General features: G+C 40.5%; 1 protein-coding gene across 1 annotated transcript in view; it reads right to left on the bottom strand.

The window, feature by feature from the left end:
• Positions 1 to 18,981, bottom strand: part of NEBL (nebulette) — a 116,989-nt gene that overhangs the window by 40,547 nt on the left and 57,461 nt on the right. The window contains 8 exon segments of the mRNA XM_040451267.1: positions 601 to 638; positions 641 to 692; positions 3,730 to 3,822; positions 6,436 to 6,540; positions 9,706 to 9,816; positions 9,985 to 10,095; positions 15,153 to 15,263; positions 17,236 to 17,346. Coding sequence (XP_040307201.1) covers positions 601 to 638; positions 641 to 692; positions 3,730 to 3,822; positions 6,436 to 6,540; positions 9,706 to 9,816; positions 9,985 to 10,095; positions 15,153 to 15,263; positions 17,236 to 17,346 — 732 coding nt within the window.

The following is an 18,981-nucleotide window of genomic DNA, read 5'->3' as shown; positions in this document are numbered from 1 at the left end:
CCTTGGACAGAACCTGGACTCTGAACAGGTTCAGTTTGCTCTGCCAGGAAGGCACTTCTTCACGACATCCACCCCCCCAACTGTGATTAATTCTTCAAGATCCAACTCAAATGTTACTCTTCCTCCGAGGGTTTTCCTCTCTCTCTCAAGGACATACCCTTCCTTCTCTGCGTTTCCACAACACTTTGCAAAGGGAATACTTGCTTATCATTAAATGACACACTGCGCGTAAAGTACTCCAAAAGCCTCGTAAACAGTCAATAACTATTAATTATGGTTACAGCACTTAATGCATAATGGGTATTTATGCCTCTGTCTGTTTCTCCTAGAGGCCTTGAGGATCCTCACTCATCTTTGACTTTCCCAAGAACAAGAACAGAGCAGCATTCAGTTAACATGTTCTCGGATAAATAAATGCACGCACGAAGTGTTGTGCTAGCCCAACAGAAAGAAGGGCGAAATCCTATCTCCACCTTCCAGGAACGGGCCCTCCAGCAACAGAATGCATCATGGGACTTCACCTGTGTAAGTGCTGGGCCCCCCATTGTCTGCTGCCATCCAGCAAAATAGAAAACAGTACTTAAAGAAACATGATCACACATTGCTGATGTTCTCCTGGTTTTCTTTGGCTCTCTTAACTCTGGAGGATCGGAGATGGCTGTTGCCTGCTTTATCTCTCCTTTGTATTTCACCTGAATAATGTACTGAAAGAACAATGCGGGTTTTATTCAACACAAGGCTTGCAAGGTAAGAATTCTGCATTTGTAACCATTACATAGTTGAACTTTTTTCACCGCCAACGTTAATTTTCCTTCCATGGGAACACAAATTTTTATTTCAGCGGGTGATGCTTTTAGGATTCCTTTATCCTAAAGTGTAAATAAACTCATATTTATTCACCTAGCCATACTACAGGAGTTTATTTAATTACAATAAGCAAATGCCGCTTACGAGAATAAGTTTTATCATTAGGCAGATACACACACACACACACACACACACACACATAAAAACCTTGGGAATTATCTTAAGTAATATAATAACTTATCATTTTTCTATCTGAAAAGCCGTTTCTACTCATTAAAGTATGAATTACAATTTATCATGCATTTAAAGTCCAAAGTCAAACCGAGTTAGGGGCAGAGTCTTCGGGAAGACTGCTTATCTGAGTGAGAGCACACAAATAATCCAGGATAAGGAAAAAAATTAAGTGGCCACAATAAAAGAAGAGAAAGAGGAAGGTGGAGGGAAATGTACTAAAAGCAGAGGCCATGACCTCTGTTCACTATGGAAGGGCCAGTGGCAAAAAGTCAGGAAGTGTCTTGTACCCACATAATCACGTTATACAAAGCCAGCCTGTATGTAGTCTGGCACCCATTCTATTCAAAAGCCCTTCCTTCAAATCCATTTAGAGGAAGATCAACCAGACAAAAATGATAAAGCCAGCACACTGCTAGGCATGGGACAAGAAACAGCTCTTTAAATTTATGAAAAGATTAGTAATGCCATCCTATCTGGTGTTATTTTAATACGTCTAAAATTCATGGAAGATTAGATTCAAGATAAAGGACACACATAAATATTTATTTGTATGCAAACACAGGCTGGATTTAAGAGGCACATGCTGAAATTTAGCAAAGACTTAAATCTACACAAAACAGGGTTTAGAAATCACTTGGTAATGTTTAAATGATGAAGGCTGAAATCCACACTGACAGTCGCAAAGAAATGGTAACCTAAATATCTAAGATATCATCCATGTCCTAGTAGCCGTAGGTTGAATGTGGGTAACAACAACAATGTTAGCTCAGATGTGAAACAGTTAAATTGAGAATACACCAAGAAAGACTACCTCTAAATAAGATTCAAAAACACTCCTTAACAGAGAAAGCTAATAGCTAAAAGGCTTGTACGGTGGAGGTGGAAAATGTCGAGATCTTTAAATGTTAGAGAATCATATCTTCGTTTGACAGATCTAGCTAATCTTGAAAGGGCAACTTTCCATTTGAATACTAAGCAGGAGTTTATGGCCCAACCTTATAGAGATACAGAACTACACATTTATTGTTTGCTGGAAAAGGCAGTGGGACGCTGGAAAAAGAAATGATAAACCGCACTACTCTGTGCGATTTTCCTCGGGTGAGAAGCTAAACATGATTAAAGATGAACATTTTTGTTTTTCAGACGACTCTAAACTAATCAAAAAGGCAGTCATTTTACTGCAGGCAATGGAATCGCCTACCACAGAACATTTATAACACTGTATCTCAGTACACTGATGGGTGCATTTCAAATATTATCATTTGAAAGTGAAGGAAACAAACATTTCATCCTTCTCTGCCAAACAAACTTCTCCAGCTGGACCCCAGCATTGCCTGACACAGGCTCTCGCCATGGTGGATGGGAACACCCTCATTGTAAGGTCTTCTCTGTAAGCCTCCTTCAGGAGCTAGCTTCATTCAGACTACAGAAATTTTACTGCACTAGTATTCTGCAGATTTTTTTGAAATATCATTTAATACAGCATTACCTTGCCTTTTCTATTTTTTCTCTGCAAAAGCCAACGCATACTCATACTCTAGAATGCCACATACTGTCTTGACTGATATGTAAGTCTAACCAGACCAGTCCTACTTGAATTAGTTAACGAAAGGCTCTGTGTCTAAGAGTGAAGGTGAAGAGAAAGGTCACGAAAGGGATTTCAGGGGTGCCTGGGTGGCTCAGTTCGTTGAGCACCTGACTCTTTATTTTTATTTTATTTTGAGAGAGAGAGTGCAAGCAAGGGACAGGGGCAGAGGAAGAGAGAGAGAGAGAGAGAGAGAGAGAGAGAGAGAGAGAATCTCAAGCAGTCTCCATGCCCAGCACGAATCCCAACATGGGGCTTGATCCCAAGACCCTGGGATCATGACCTGAGCCAAAATCAAGAGTCAGACACCCAAAGGACTGAGCCACCCAGGAGCCCTGAGCATTTGACTGAGATGCTCTGAAAATGAGCACACTCTCTCTCTCTCTGAAAAAAAAAAGAAAAGAAAAGGAAAGAAGGGGATTTCAGGAAAGAACTTTATGACTTCCTCAACAAGAAACTAAATATCCATGGAAGAATTGTTGTTGGTAAAGATAGCAATTATTCATTGTAAATTGTCAAGCACTGAATGGAGAAGTTTTTTACCCATCACAGTACTTGCTCCTTGCCTCCCCTACCCTTCCCCCCAAGCTCAAAGGTAACCGGAGGGTAAATTATTTTACAAATCATGGTGAAGGTGCATGTTTTTGTTTTGCTGGGAGCTGGAAAAAGAAAAAGGCAAACGGGGCCTTTGAAACCTCTTAAGCCACCAAATCAATGTGCTAAGGGCCTTTAATCATTCTACAGGGTAAAATTTCTTTCCTCCAAGTTGTGGAGAGGTACTGAAATTTATCTTTTCTCTGAAAAATTTAATACAGTTAAAATTCTGTTCAAAACATGAAATCTAATCCCAGATTTCATTACTGGACTATTAAAGTGATCTATCTCTTGTGCACTATGATATATCAAGATGAAACACTGCTTTAGGTTCAAGGGGAACAAGGCTACAGTTTTCCTTCTGAAACTGAGACCTTTGATATTTGATGAAACAGCATTTTAACAAAGCGAAGAATAAAAGAAAAGCAGCAGTTTAGCAAAGAACTGAAAACATTTATCTAGCTGATGTTTGCTTTTGGAAAGGATAATTAATGCTATGGAGAACTTACTGAACTAATATTCTGCTGATTTTTCTTCACTCGTTCAGTCTCTGGAGTATCTTTTATGGCCGTGCCAGCTCCTACTTCTTTCTTATAAAATACCTTAATTATAAGAGAAGGAAAGAATAACTATAAGCGTATTAGAATTCAAGCCCTAGATTAGATTCTTGTAAAAGAAAGACGATGTCTCAGGTTCTCAAGTAACGTGAATACAGCCTCTATTTACAAGTACCAAGGTCATATCAATCAATTGAATAATCCATTATCACAATAAATGCCCAATTCTGGTTTCATATTGCATAGTATTCCCCAAGTAACCCTCTCATACTTGTTCTAGAGCATGCATGCTACCCTAGGTGGCCGCAGATTATTTGGTCTAAGGATATAAGTTGGCAAACTAGAGTTCCAGGCTTCAAATATGAATGTATGTCACATGTGTGTTTGAGGAAAATCAAAGTGCATATTATAAAAGCTTACCAAGCAGTATCATTTAATTCAAAACCAGCATGAAATTTTAAGCAAGTGCTACTCTCCAAACACAAAGATGCCTTCATTCTCTGCAAAGAAAACACTGGTTCTGTCACCAACATCAAAGTTTCCTCATTCTGTTTCCCTGGTCTTCCACTTATTCATTAACCTTCCCACATGTCTCTCCACTCCTACCAACAGCCACCCCTTTCAAAGACAAAGCAAACTGGGGTGCCTGGGTGGCTCAATCGGATAAGTGTCTGACTTCAGCTCAGGTCATGATCTCATGGTTCGTGAGTTCGAGCCCTGCGTTGGGCTCTGTGCTGACAGCTCAGAACCTGGAGCCTGCTTCGGATCCTGTGTCTCCCTCTCTTTCTCTGCCCGCCCCCCGCCCCCGCTCGTATTCTGCCTTCCTCTGTCTCATAAATAAATAAATAAATATTTTAAAAGACAAAGCAAAACAAAAAAAAAAAATGTTTACAGAATAATAGAATAATTGTAAGAAAAGCATGTGAGGACAGAACCGCTCCCTCTGTTGAGACTAGGTAATCCAGGAGGCCCTGGTGGGGGTAGGAGAGTAGGCCCCAGAGATGTTTTCCTCCACAAGCTAAAAATCTAGAATACCATGGAATCACAGGAGATAAGGGTGGAAACAGCTTTTTTCCCAGATCTTCCCTTCCAGCCAGACTTTTCCATTTGTTAGCACACCTGCTTTGAAAGCCCCAGAGGCACCTGTCTAGCACACCTTGAGGTTTGGAGCTTGCCAATTTATTTCAAAGTAGAAAAGATTCCAAAAGCCCTCAGACTTAACACAATATACAGTTTGATGAGACATTTGCTTAACTCCTAAAGGACTAATGAGCTAGTTCTACATAAAAATATTGGCTGTTTGGTCAATTTTTATAATTTTATAATTCAAATTTATGTATCCATTAAATGTAGACCCAGTCCCTTAATTCTTATCCCTGAAAATAAAAAATATGAAAGTTTAAGAATCGGTTACAAACTAGTAAATCCCTAAATACATTATCATTTTAAATCAGTGACCTGCAAGAAAATCACTTCATATGATTATTCTCCTCTTTTTTAAAAAAAAAATTTTTTTTTTCAACGTTTATTTATTTTTGGGACAGAGAGAGACAGAGCATGAACGGGGGAGGGGCAGAGAGAGAGGGAGACACAGAATCGGAAACAGGCTCCAGGCTCTGAGCCATCAGCCCAAGAGCCTGACGCGGGGCTCGAACTCCCGGACCGCGAGATCGTGACCTGGCTGAAGTCGACGCTTAACCGACTGCGCCACCCAGGCGCCCCAGATTATTCTCCTCTTTGAAGTAAAATCTGTGTAGAAGATTAAGACCTCTTTCCTAAGTAAAATTTTAAATTTCAGTTAAAAAGAACTCTTGCTTGTACCAAAGAAGAAGATTTGAATTTGTAATTCCAAAACAATCATGATAAATTATACCTTGTAAGAACATTTGGTACTATTAACGAACAAACAAGAGGCCCAAAATGGAGTCACTTATGTTAAACCCCATCAAGACTTAATACCTAACCTAATTGCAGTTTCAGCCTCTCCCAAGAGCAGAATTTTAAACCAATCAGCCTGGAATTTCCTGATCAGCGCTAGAGAGGTAATCTGCATGATAGACCCCCACCCTTTTCCTAGGGAAGGTGACCTTGTCTGAAGCAATCCTGTCTTTTCTCTTGCTAATAACTTCCCTGTCCTGCAGCTTTGGCCTATAAAGGCCTTACATTTTGTACCTCTCTACTGATCATCCTCTATTTATTTGTTAGATGGGATGCCTCCTGATTCCTGAATCATTGAATAAAACCAATTAGATCTCTAAATTTACTGGATTGAATTTTAGTTCTTTAAAAATGTTTTATTTTAACGTTTACTTATTATTGAGAGACAGAGTGTGAGCATGGGAGGGGCAAAGAGAGAGGGAGACACAGAATCCAAAGCAGGCTCCAGGCTCTGAGCTGTCAGCACAGAGCCCGACGCGGGGCTCGAACTCACAAACTGCGAGATCATGATCTGAGCAGAAGTCAGATGCTTAACCGACTGAGCCACCCAGGCACCCCGAATTTGGTTCTTTAAAAAAGTACTCTTATTATGTTAAAGAAGTAAAGATAATATGTTTGACAGAAAATTCAAACAATGCCACAATCAGACAATGAGGAACAAAGGCCCTCCTAACGGAAACAAAATTTCAAGGTGGCAACTGTCAGGGAATCACTACTCACCGCACTAATGTTTTGTTGAGTTGTCTTGATTCTCTGCATTTCAGGACTATCTGCCACTGAAGAATAGTTAGAAAGCATCTTCTCTGCTTCGTCTTTATACTTTTTCTAGAAATAGAAACAGCTAACATGAATCTGAAACTGTGTGTGCGTTTGTGTGTGCCCACGGGCATGAGAGATAGAAAGAAAATGATGCCTCTTCCATATATGTTGATTCAAAGCAGTTGTTGAGGTGACAGCAAAAACCAAGGGAGTAAGCAAACAGAGTAGAAAAGCGGCCTCCCCTCTTCTCAGGCGATGGTCCCCACCCTAGTCCATTCAAAGGCCTCTGGAGGGCTTGGCCTCTGTGTCACTCCTAAGTTTAGAACCTTGTGATATTGTGATTTATAATAAGGTATATCTATGGTCTTTGTCCCTATTTCTTGCACAGAACTCCTAATACCCTCAGAATTTCTTGTGGTGAGAGTGATGAAGGTATCTCTTGCTATGTTAACGAAATGGTATTTGGACACACTGAAGTATGGGACTGGTTGCCAAGGAAACCAAACTTGTGATTAGAGGGTTGGACCTTTCAGTCCCAACCCCCAACCTCTGGGGATGGGAGAGGGGCTGGAGGCTGAATCATCACCAATTGCCAATGAGTTCATCAGGCATGCCCTATGTAATGGAGCCTCCATAAAAACCCAGAAGGAGAGGGTTCAGAGAGCTTCCGGGTTGGTGAACATTTGGAGATTTGGGGGAAATGGTGAATGAACCTGGAGGGGGCTTGGAAGTTCTGCAACCTTTCCCCATGCCCTCTTCCATCTGGCTGTTCTGAGTCATAACTTTTTATAATGACCCACTGATCTAGTCAGTAAAATGTTTCTGAGTTCTGTGAGCTGCCCTAGCAGATGAATCGGACCCAAGGAGCGGGGGTCCCAGGAACCTCTGGTCTATAGCCTGTTGGCCAAAAGCACAGGTGACAGACAGCTCGCAACTGGTATCTGAAGAGGGGAGGGGGACAGTCCCATAGGACTGAACCCTCAACCTATGGAACTTGGTGCTGTCTTCCAGTAGATGGTGTCAGAGATGAGCTGAATTCTCCCATACCCGACTGGTGCCTGAGAACTGGCCGTCAGGGTGGGGAAGCCTCCACATACATGCATTGGAATTGGTGACGAGAACACAGAAGAAACCTACTCTTTGATGAGCAGCCCGGTCCCTGTTCAAAGGAGCCCCCAGAGCTCCTGCAAGTAAGCTGGCTCTCTCCACCCACTATGTCTCACGCTTCTGGATTTATGCTTTTTGCTTCCTACTTCAGAAAAAGAGACATTTGTATAATGGAAAGGTACTAGCATTTCTGTAGTTGAGATAAAAAAATCTCAATTCTTCTGTCTGGTAAATGTATTACTACTGAGAGCCCCAATACCTTCTCTGAGTACCAGCATTTTTACATTGTAGGTTTGGTTCGAGACCCTCATTAACACACCGAATCAACCCCACAAGCAGATACTATCACTGTCTCCCCTTACAGATGGGGAAACTGAGACACGAGCTAAGGAGTGTCAGAGCAAGGATTTGAACCCAGGCACTCTGGGTCTAGAGCCAGCGAAGTTAGCCATGATGGCATGCTGCGGCTTGTGAAGAAAGGTAATTATTATTGAGACTCAGCACAGCATCATTACAACTGTATCCTAAATAATTAAAACTCCTTCAAGTTAGATGTATCCTTCTGTCACGCATACACAAAAGCAATGCTATCAAGTTAAAGCAGGAATTCTTTTTTTTTTTTTTTTTTAATTTTTTTTTCAACGTTTTTTATTTATTTTTGGGACAGAGAGAGACAGAGCATGAACGGGGGAGGGGCAGAGAGAGAGGGAGACACAGAATCCGAAACAGGCTCCAGGCTCCGAGCCGTCAGCCCAGAGCCCAACGCGGGGCTCGAACTCACGGACTGCGAGATCGTGACCTGGCTGAAGTCGGGCGCTTAACCGACTGCGCCACCCAGGCGCCCCTAAAGCAGGAATTCTGATGGTTCAGGTGTCACTTCCTATGGAAAGCCTTTACGCCTGATGCCTCACTTCCTGGTGGCATACATCACGCTTTGTAATATTTGCATGATTATTATTAGATTAGTCTGCAGTTCCCCAAAGGCAAAACCAGGTCTAGTTTTGCATGTAAATGAAAGTATTTTCTGAATGAATGAATGAGATTGGCATTCTAGACACAGTAAATTTCCTCCACTGATCCCAATGGCCATTTGCCTATTTGACGTATTTACTTCTAAGTTTAGTCAGCCGATATAGCCAACTTCTACAAGTTCATGTGCCACCATGAGACATTGAGGACAGACGAACACGCACTTCAGGACCATCCAACAGTTGTATCATCTGAGGAGGCCGCGAAGCACACAAGTCCTCTGGCATTTGACGGCCATCAGGACACCCCCTTTTGCACCAGCAGGTGTTTGGACCCACTGCTTACGTTTTAACTGGAATGCTAACAAATCTGGTCAGATTTTGTTGAAAAGTATCTTCTTCATAAATCCCGTTAATCAAATGTAATTCCTTGGTCAGTTTTCCATAACCCTTTTAATTTTTCATTCCCCTTTTATTATTTTTTTTTTTCCATTGGGATGCACTTTTTTCCTTGTACATTGGATAGCAAAGACAATATTCACTAATGAATTTTTTGCCCGGATCAGATTTTATCAAGAACTTCTTCTTCCATTGCATACAGTCTTTTGTGGTCATATTCATATCCAGCTTTTCTATGAGAGTTTTGTTTTTTTTTTTTCTTCTAAAGGGTTTTCTAGAGGACATGTGACAGGTAGGTACACTTGGCAAATTAAATCTTACCAAGTAAACAGTTCTTCTCTTAATTTTTAGTTAATATTCTATTTCACCTTCCACCTTGTGTGGTTTTAGTCACTCTTAGTTGGAGCTGATCGTTTTAAGGATAATATGCATTATGAAACGGTTAAAAGACAAACTCATTTTGTAATCATTTTCTGTAATGTGAGCACTGGATTCAAGTGTGCAGAGTCAAAAAATAAAAATAAAAAGATCAAAATGTCGTTGGACTCAAACAGGGGAGCCCGGACACTCAGTAACATCCATTGAATCGAATTTACAGCACTTGTCCCTTTTGTTAGTGAGATTAATCAAGTTTGGCCAATAGCTCCTTTATAATAGAGTGCACTGACTTTGAATACAATGCCCTCAAAAGATATCAATCTTAGAGACACACGAAGCATATGGTGATTGAATATCAGCAGAACGCATTCCTACCAACCTGGCTATAGATCTCCGATGCCCTCTTGGCTCGAAGCATGTCCGGGATGTCCATGCTTATTTGCATCCCTTTCCCTTTAATTTCATTTTCCAAGTCTTTCTTATATTCTTTCTAAAAGAACAGAAAATAATCTTCAGAGCTTTGCTTAACCTTCCATCGTAATGCAGATATTTGCGTGTTTGACTGTCAAAGCCACACGTGTGAAGACGCCATTTACACTTTTTCTACACACAACTCACTGTGTCTCATGTCAACCTTGTATCCCCATCTGTTTCTTACCTGGCTGGCCATTTCGGATGCCTTCTTAGCTCTCTGGATATCAGGAGTGTCTGTGCCCACCTGCATGCCCTTCCCTTTTATTTCAGTCTCCAGATCTCTCTTATAGTCTTTCTGGAGAAAATAAAACACGCAGTGAGGGCTCCACGTGAATTTGAAAAACCGTTGAAAACTGTGATGTCATTTTGACATCAGGATCAATGGCTTTTGACTCTTACTTCTTTTATTTCTACAAAACTAGGAAGAGTTTTAACTTGTGGGAGGAACATGGCTTGGAGTGACTTATTCACAAGTAATCAGAAGGCTGTTTTCTACTAACCTGAATTAGGAGAGAGAACACAGCCAAGGGGAAAGTTTTTGTATTTCAATATGATCAAATTGATCAATTATTGCTTAATATATAATTCATCTGATGAATATCAATAAAACGTGATTGTAACACTGTCACTTTTTGCTCTGTAGTGAATCATTGTTGGTTGCTTTTCTGGAATCCAGTCCCTCTTTCCCCCACCCCACCCCACCCCCCCGCCATTAGCTCCCTGACTGGCCAACAGGCAACTCACTGCTCCCCCAATGCAGTTGGGTGAGACTGGCCTAAGTCTGAGGGTCCTCTTGGGCTTACATAAATCATTAGACCCCATCCCTGGTGCTTCGTGACTGCTCCAGGGATAAGGGTGATTCTTTTACTATGCAAGATATCAAGAAGTTTGTCTTCTTCTTCTAGACATGGGTGGAGAAGAAGGGGACCCCAGGAGCCATGAAAAGCCTCTTTGCAAACAGAAGAAAGCCCGCCTGAGACCCGAAAATAGAAACTAAAACCGAATCACATGGTCTGGGCTCCAGATCAAGCCGTGCCTAGGGCTTCCTCTACTGTTTGGTTCTAAGAACAATAAATTATCTGAGCCGCTTAAACTGAATTATGTGTTACTCACAAAACAGTCATAATTACACAGACACAACATGGCTCAGAGACTTGTCACATTTGAAAACTCATCATAAAAAATAGAGCAAGATGTACACAAGTTGTACACTTTTCTGTACGTATGTATTCTTCAATGAAAAATTTTGTTCAAAGAAAACGATTGACTGTATCTAATTAAATTTCTTCTGAAACAGTTATTTCCTATTATGTTGACATACTGTAGATGTGCCATAATCGAGATTTGTACATTCCCTGTATAGAGTAAATGTTGGCTTGCTTATTTGTCAAATCCTAAATTTTAAAAGGTATAAACAAAGATCTCAATCGCAGAGAAATATTATATTTTGCCCTATCTTCTATTTATAACTTGGCCTATTTTCACTGACTCAGAGCCTCAACTTCACTTTTCTGAATACAGTTTAAGTAATACTATTTAACTTGCAAGATCACAAAAGCCATTATCAGTATGTCTATAAAAAGCCCCCCATTTTCAGTAAGCCTCTTTAAGGCCCTGAAACAAAGCACTTCATTTGAAGAATAACGTATGTAGAAAGTGAGGAACCGGGGTGCCTGGGAGGCTCATTTGGTTGAGTTTCCATCTCTTGGTTTCAGCTCAGGTCATGCATGATCTGATGGTTTCGTGAATTCGAGCCCCACATTAGGCTCTGCATTAGAAGTACAGAGCTTGGTTAGGATTCTCTCTCTCTCTCTCTCTCTCTCTCTCTCTGCCCCTTTCCACTCACAATCTCCTCCTCTCTCTCTCTAAATAAATAAATAAACATTTACATTTTTTTAAAAAAGAAACTGAGGCACTGATCATACACAGCCACCACGGTCCCAGGGTAGAAGTATGTCACTTAATTTTGCAATATGAATATTCAAATCTAAAAGCGTTCTAAAGCACATAGACTACATAGGACACTAGTGACATCATTTCTGTATTAATGCACAATAAAACACTCTAAAACTTACAAGGCTTAAAACAACATGACAGCACCTTTATTCCAAAAGGCAAGCCCCGTGCACAAGAGCTTTTAGAGGCTCTGTCTGAGTCATGTTTGCTAATGTCCTCTTGGCTAAAGGAAGTCCTATGGTCAATTCCATAGGTATTGGAGGGTTTAACTATTGGGAGTCATTCATGTAGCAATATATACATCATTCATTTCTTTGAAAAATTAAACCTTGAACTACAGAAAAGTCCCAAAGTTTGGCTGAAATGAATGTGAAAGCCTGTCAATTGGGTAAAATGGGACATGGCTATGATTACACACAAATGAGATCTTTGGATGGCAAAGATAATAACATCACCACAACCCTGATGTATGGGCAATCATAGGACAGCTGACCCCCCAGGCCTTTTTCCCCCCTCTTCTCAATAACTAGCATCCAGCCCTAAGGTACACAGAGAAATTGAAAGCAGCATATGGTTGAGTAAAACAAATCTATACCATTAGAAGGAAAGACATGACATTCTAACATGTCATAAAAGGGGTATGTCTTAGAAACCTGTCTTAGGTAAAAATGTAAAATCGCAAATTTATGTTCTTTCCACATTGTTTTCTCTAGGGCAAGGATGCTTTCTTTTGGTTTCAATTCTCAGGCCCATGAGGATGATTCTGAATTCTCTTCTCCAGCCTCGAATCCCTCACTCCCAACCCCCTGACCCCAATCCAGTACCTTGAATTGGATATTGCCCTCTCCTAATAAAGAGACAAATTTCAGAGAATTGTAAGTAGTGATTTGGTAGTTTCTTGGTAGTTAATTACGTGGCCCAAGGAAGCCACCACTAAAAAGTACGATTAAATCTACGAAATGAGTGACAAGACAGAGCTTGGACTAGGGCAGAGCAAAGTGGATGGATTTAGAAACCATGTTGGGGGTGGAGTCAATAAAGTTGCCGACAAAAGGAATCTCAGTGGCTTCTGAGACCTCACTGATGCCATTTGCTGAGAAGGGAGTGGAAAAGGAAAGCAGATCTGGGGGAAAATTAAGGGTTCTGGTTTTGGCACGTGATATCAAGAGCATGTTAGTACACTTCACGTGCCGTTTACGTGTGGCGATGCCTGTGACACATCGAAAGGTAAATGGTTGCATATTCACATCCATGTTATGAAACACTTAATCCTCCTGTAAGAATGAGGTAGAACTAGGGGCGCCCGGGTGGCTCAGTCGGTTGGGTGTCCGACTTCGGCTCAGGTCACGATCTCGCGGTATGTGAGTTCGAGCCCCGCGTCGGGCTCTGTGCTGACTGCTCAGAGCCTGGAGCATGTTTCGGATTCTGTGTCTCCCTCTCTCTCTGACCCTCCCCCGTTCATGCTCTGTCTCTCTCTGTCTCAAAAATAAATAAATGTTAAAAAAAATTTTTTTAAAAAGAATGAGGTAGAACTATATGAAGTAACACGGAAAAGGGTCCATAATACGAAGCGAGAAAAACAAAGCACAGATCAAAACACATGGTATTTACGGATTTTTAAGTCCATGTGTGCCTCGTGTATGTTTATTTTATTACACATAAAAACAGATCTGGAAGGTTCTAGAGCAAATTTGCAACAATGGCAATGTCTCAGGAGAAGAATGGAAGGAGAGGTCTAGTGAAAGATTTTCAAGCGCCTGTTCGGCATGCAGTCCCCCAACTCCACCATTTCTAAATGAAACCCCTGTTGGTCAAGCATCTTACGCCATCCCCAGATGCTTTGTCTAAACCAGTTAGAATCATCCCATCCCCCTGGCCAGTCCCTAACCCTGGGCATGCAGCACCTGGCAGTTAATCAGTGGCTGCCTCCTACCCTCCAGATTTCCCGAGAGGAGTCAATCCTGAGCCAGCTCTTCCTGGGGTCACTGCAAGGGTCACATTACAGCTCTCAGGGTAGTTCCACTGAACCCGCCCCGCCTCCCACCCCCCTGCTCAGCCTTGAGGTAAGTGAGCAGCATGCCTTAACCTGCACCCCAATATTCTCTTTATAAATGCTTCTCACAAAATCACCTCTTTCCAAATACTCTCTGCTCCAGTGACTGACTTATTTATTTATTGTGCGAGTCGGGGAGAGTGACAGAGAGAGAGAGAGAGAGAGAGAGAGAGAGAGAGAGAATCGCATGGAGCCCAACACAGGGCTCGATCTCACGGCCCTGGGATCATGACCTCTGCCAAAACCAAGAGTTGAACACTCAGTTAACTGAGCCACCCAGGCACCCCCTCCAGTGACACCCTCGCAGTCTCAAAATTGTTGGAAAAGTTAGAGAGGGAGGGAGCCAAACCATAGGAGAATCTTGAACACTGAGAACAATCTGAGGGTTGATGGGGGGTGGGAGGGAGGGGAGGGTGGGTGATGGGCATTAAGGAGGGCACCTGTTGGGATGAGCACTGGGTGTTGTATGGAAACCAATTTGACAATGAATTTCATATTAAAAAAATAAATAGTTAAGAAAAAAAATAAAATTCCATCCTAAAATAAAAAAATAAAATTAAAAAAAATTGCTGGAGGAGTTCAAGAGGTATGGAACTGATTCTGAGGTATTTCCTTCCAAAAAATACACATATGGTCTGACTCCTGCACTGTGTTATCTGTTATCTATCATATCATAGCATCTAAGCCAAAACTTCTAAATTAAAATCCTGTCGTTACATGTATTACATGAAGAGGAAAATATTAAATGAATGAAGGTGGTCATTCATGATATAGAATAGTTGAATACAAAATACTTTCATACAAAATGCTAGCCCTGCAAGAATTTCAGGCACGGTGATGAGGTCAACAGGGATTATTTCAAGAATGTGCAACCAAACCATGCAGAAATGGTTATCGCTTTCATGTTGGAGTCTCAATATGTGATTTTTCAAGTTCTGTTCAGAGAGTTGGAAACACAGATATACCAGGCAGCACGTGACCTATCCTTTAAAATAAAACAAACATAGTATGAAAACATTTATTGTAGCCTAGACGAATGTGAAATTTGTTGTATTACAAGAATAAGGTAAGAAGGTGTGTGTGTGTGTGTGTGTGTGTGTGTGTGTGTGTGTTCTATTACCATGACTTCCCCCCAAGTTTTCTTTGATATATTTAAAGGAAATGAGTAAGGCAGAAACTGTAAATTTTCAAACAAGCATGATGATTTGGAATGGTTTCCATTCCAAACTTCTACACTAGTCACAAAGCTTTGGGAAATTCCATGTGTTAATCAGGTTGTTAATACGATTTGTTCAATTCCAAAATACAGGTTTTAAGGCATCTGCACCATTTGCTCCACTAACCTGACTAGCTATCTCTGAAGCTTTCTTGGCATGTTGTATTTCAAGGGTGTCAGTGCCAATGTGCATCCCCCTCCCTTTAATTTTTGACTCCAGGTCTTTCTTGTATTCTTTCTGCAAAAAAAAAAAAAAAAAAAGAAAAAGAAAAAAAAAGGCTACATTTCATAATATTCATACACTCTGGGGATAAACATACTATCTATAATCAATGATACCAAAAGATGGCTGAATATATAAGAAGAAAATACAGCTTACTTCGTACTATGAATGATCACCTAGAACTCAATTTTCTGAGCTGCTTAGAACTGTATCACTATTCTCACTGAAGAAGAGTATAGGACGCTCTGAAGGTTGTTACCATACATGGTGAGAATTTTCACTGACAACGGTCTGAAGGGCTGGAGGATAGAGAAGTAGGTTTAAGAGAGTTGATGCTAGAGAAAGAAGGCTGGCTTTGAGGCCAGAGCTCTCAACTGCGGTGTGACACAAGGAATGTTTAACATTTCTGGTTTACTCATCTGCAAAATGGGCGTAATAATTCCTGCATACAGGATCCATGTGAGGATCAGTGAGAGAGCATATAGCATAGAGTCCAGGGCAGAATAAGTGTTCAATAACTGATAGCTTCTTTTGGTCTTTTACTCCTATTTTCATATGCTAAGGCTCATTTATTGCTGTTCCTTCTGCCATCATGCCATTCAACTGTATGGGGATGGACTCTGCCATTGAGAGTCTAAAACGAGTTTTCCGAGCATTACGGACAAGTGATTACAAGCTCTACATCTGAATGTGGACTGCACATGTCACCATAACAGAAAAATCTGTACAGAATTACTAATTTCAGAATGTGTGATGACAGTATTAGCCAAAGACATCATAGTGCTTTCTTTAGTTTATTTAAAGAACATGAATATGGCCAACTATGAGTATACATTTTTTAAAAACACATAAAAATCTTGAATCTTTTATATTAAAATATGATACGACTAAACTACCAAAGAAGTTAACTAAACAAATGAGTGACCATGAGAACCATACCAGATCATCCGCACATTACACTCCTCTGGCTCCAGATACAATGATTAGGACGGATGGGTGTGGGCACAGGATACAAGTGGATCCAATGAGATTCAATCCTAGGACCTTCACTGTCACTATAAGAAACAGGTGCTCACTTCCCACTGAGATTACTGGCACAGAGGTGAGTCACCCTACTGTGAGGAGGGGCCATCACTTGGAGGCAGCCTCCCGAGGTTGAAGCAATAGAGAAGGTAACAGAACTGAGAGATGAGGGAAGAGAGACATCATTTGAATTCCAACCTGAAGGAGACTTGACCTTGAACTTCGCTATTCATATGCCAAAACATGCCCTTGGTTGCTTAACCGGGTTTGAGTTGGGCTCCTATCATTTGCAGCCTGACGAATGGGGTCACCCTCATCACCACCATCACAGGTTACCAACATCCGGGGACACAACTTTAAATTTCTCACTGCTCAATTCAGTTAGACTCTCCTCCGTGCACAGTGCCATTACCCGACACCAAAGTAACATACCACGAGGATGAAAGAAAGCACTGAGTGCTTCAGGAACATTCCATTCCTTCCTACAAGTTCCATGCCAAGTAAGCAACGGATTTCATTTCCCAAAGAGGTTGCTGTGGGCTCACCCAGCAGCTGGGGTAAGGGCTGGAGGGCTCCGCTGGGCTGGGAGCAGGAGAGCTCGTGAACTGTACTGCAATTCTTGATGGAACACAACGCCCGTCCCCAACCTTCTGCCTTTCACTTACTTAAAAGATCAAGTTAAATCTCAAAAAAGCAGTCGGGCTTCTTATTTAGTCTGATTTATGTATATTTCTCTACAGTGGGGAAACGGTCATGGTTCTCATGCCACGTGGAAAGGAGATGGTGAACATACTTTGTTTTTTTTTCAGTTCATCGACTGGGAAATGACAACTAGGACATAGCTACTCGTATTCATCTCATACACAGAAGTTGTGGACTGTCTATAATCTTGGAGAAAGATTTACAGACAAGGAAATCAGCTGAGAAATCCCTACATTCTCAGCTGGTGAATAAATATACTCACCTCACTTGCCATTTCGGATGCGCGTTTTGCTCGCTGAATGTCAAGAACGTCTGAGTTCAGCTCCATTCCTTTCCCTCTTATTTCATTTTCCAAATCTTTTTTATATTCCTTCTATGAGACAAGGACATTACAGTTCAACACTTCCTGGGACACTCTTTAACTGATAAACCGTTTCTCATGTTTTCTAGAGATCACAGAAAGGAGGAAATATTTCTAGAGGGAATGAATCAGACTCTTGAGTATTTACGCTCCTTATTTCCCACAGAGACTTCATTTTCTCTTTTAGTCATGTTTAGGGTGGCTTCCAGTATTATCAGCAATTTCCCTTTCATCCTGTCTTCCAATATATTTTGGTACCATATTGGTGCCATATTTTAAAAAGATGTCTCCCTTTTAAGTGGTGAGGAAGGTCTTAGGAATGAATGCTTCTTATTAATTATTTGAAGTATTTCTTTGAAAGCTGTCTATAAAATATGAACCACCAACAGATCACAGTTGAAAAAGAATTGAAAATTACAAAATCAAAAGGACTGATGTAGCCAAAGTTTAAAGAAAAAAAACCCACTTTATTCAGATTCATAAAACCAAATAATTTCCTACAGATTGATAATACATAGTTTGAGTGTCATCTATTTTAACATTATATTTTAAGTAGATCCAAATGTCTTTACTAATATTTATATATAACTTGGGTTTTTTTTTCTGCTAATGAATTTCTTTTTTTTTCCTACTGAATGCATTATGAAAACAATATATATCTTGATCCAATTCAACTAAGTCGCACTTATGACCAACTTGGCAGATAAAAGATGAGGCTTCCTCTAATAATAAGAAGTCATGTTCCAGTTAATTCTAGGGTTTATTTGATGTTATTTTCTCCTTGTCCAGCATAATTAAATTAGCTAGTCCTCTGCTTAACTAATAGCCTACAAGACATTGTAATGACCCGAATGTAATTTTGGAAAGAGCTCTGGAGTCCAATGATCTGGATGAAAGTCAGAGTGCTTCGCTTATTTGGTCATGTGACCTCCAAAAGACTTTAAGTAACTGAGCCTGGATTCCACACACACAGGCAAAATGAAAATAAAAATACTTTTTCCACCAATGTCTAAGGGCAATTGGGAGAATGAAATGAAGTATGAAACAATATTTTGAACATTCTGAATGGCAGCATAAATGTAAAAACCATAATAAAGTAAAAACTGCAAAGACAATTTAAAGCTAAGTGCTTATACTTAGAAAAGTTACAATTTCATTAAGCTACTGAGAGTCCTTTTAAAAGAACTGAATTAGAAGATTTTTTAATCATCATCTTCTGGGCCATTTCCTATCCTGATGCATACGTTCTGAATCAATAAACCTAAAAGAAGATTCATTCAAAAAGAGAAATGAAAGAGAAAGTCAATGGCATGTACATTAAAGTCATTTATGGACCTTAAAATAGACCTTACACTGTCATTTGTATATAAATGCGAAAAAGATTTCCTTTTCAAAATTTCATATAAATAGTGCATATTTTTTAAATGGAAGACAATAATAGTAGGAAGTTGCCATTTGATTAGCCTTCAACTTCAAAAAATTGTATAGAACTGGCAGTGAGAAAAGGTAGGATAGCACAAGCACTCTTCCATAAATTATACACCTATTTCAGTCCCACATACATCGCAACAGTGAAGCACATTAAATTTCTAAAAGCAGTTCAATGGTAAAGGCCAACTGGCAGTCAGTTATTAAGGAAGTTCATGT

Source organism: Herpailurus yagouaroundi, unplaced genomic scaffold (genome assembly GCF_014898765.1).
Source record: "Herpailurus yagouaroundi ecotype Mexico unplaced genomic scaffold, PumYag 203, whole genome shotgun sequence".
NCBI classification, from domain to species: Eukaryota; Metazoa; Chordata; class Mammalia; order Carnivora; family Felidae; genus Herpailurus; species Herpailurus yagouaroundi.
This window is presented reverse-complemented; position numbering and strand designations above follow the sequence as displayed.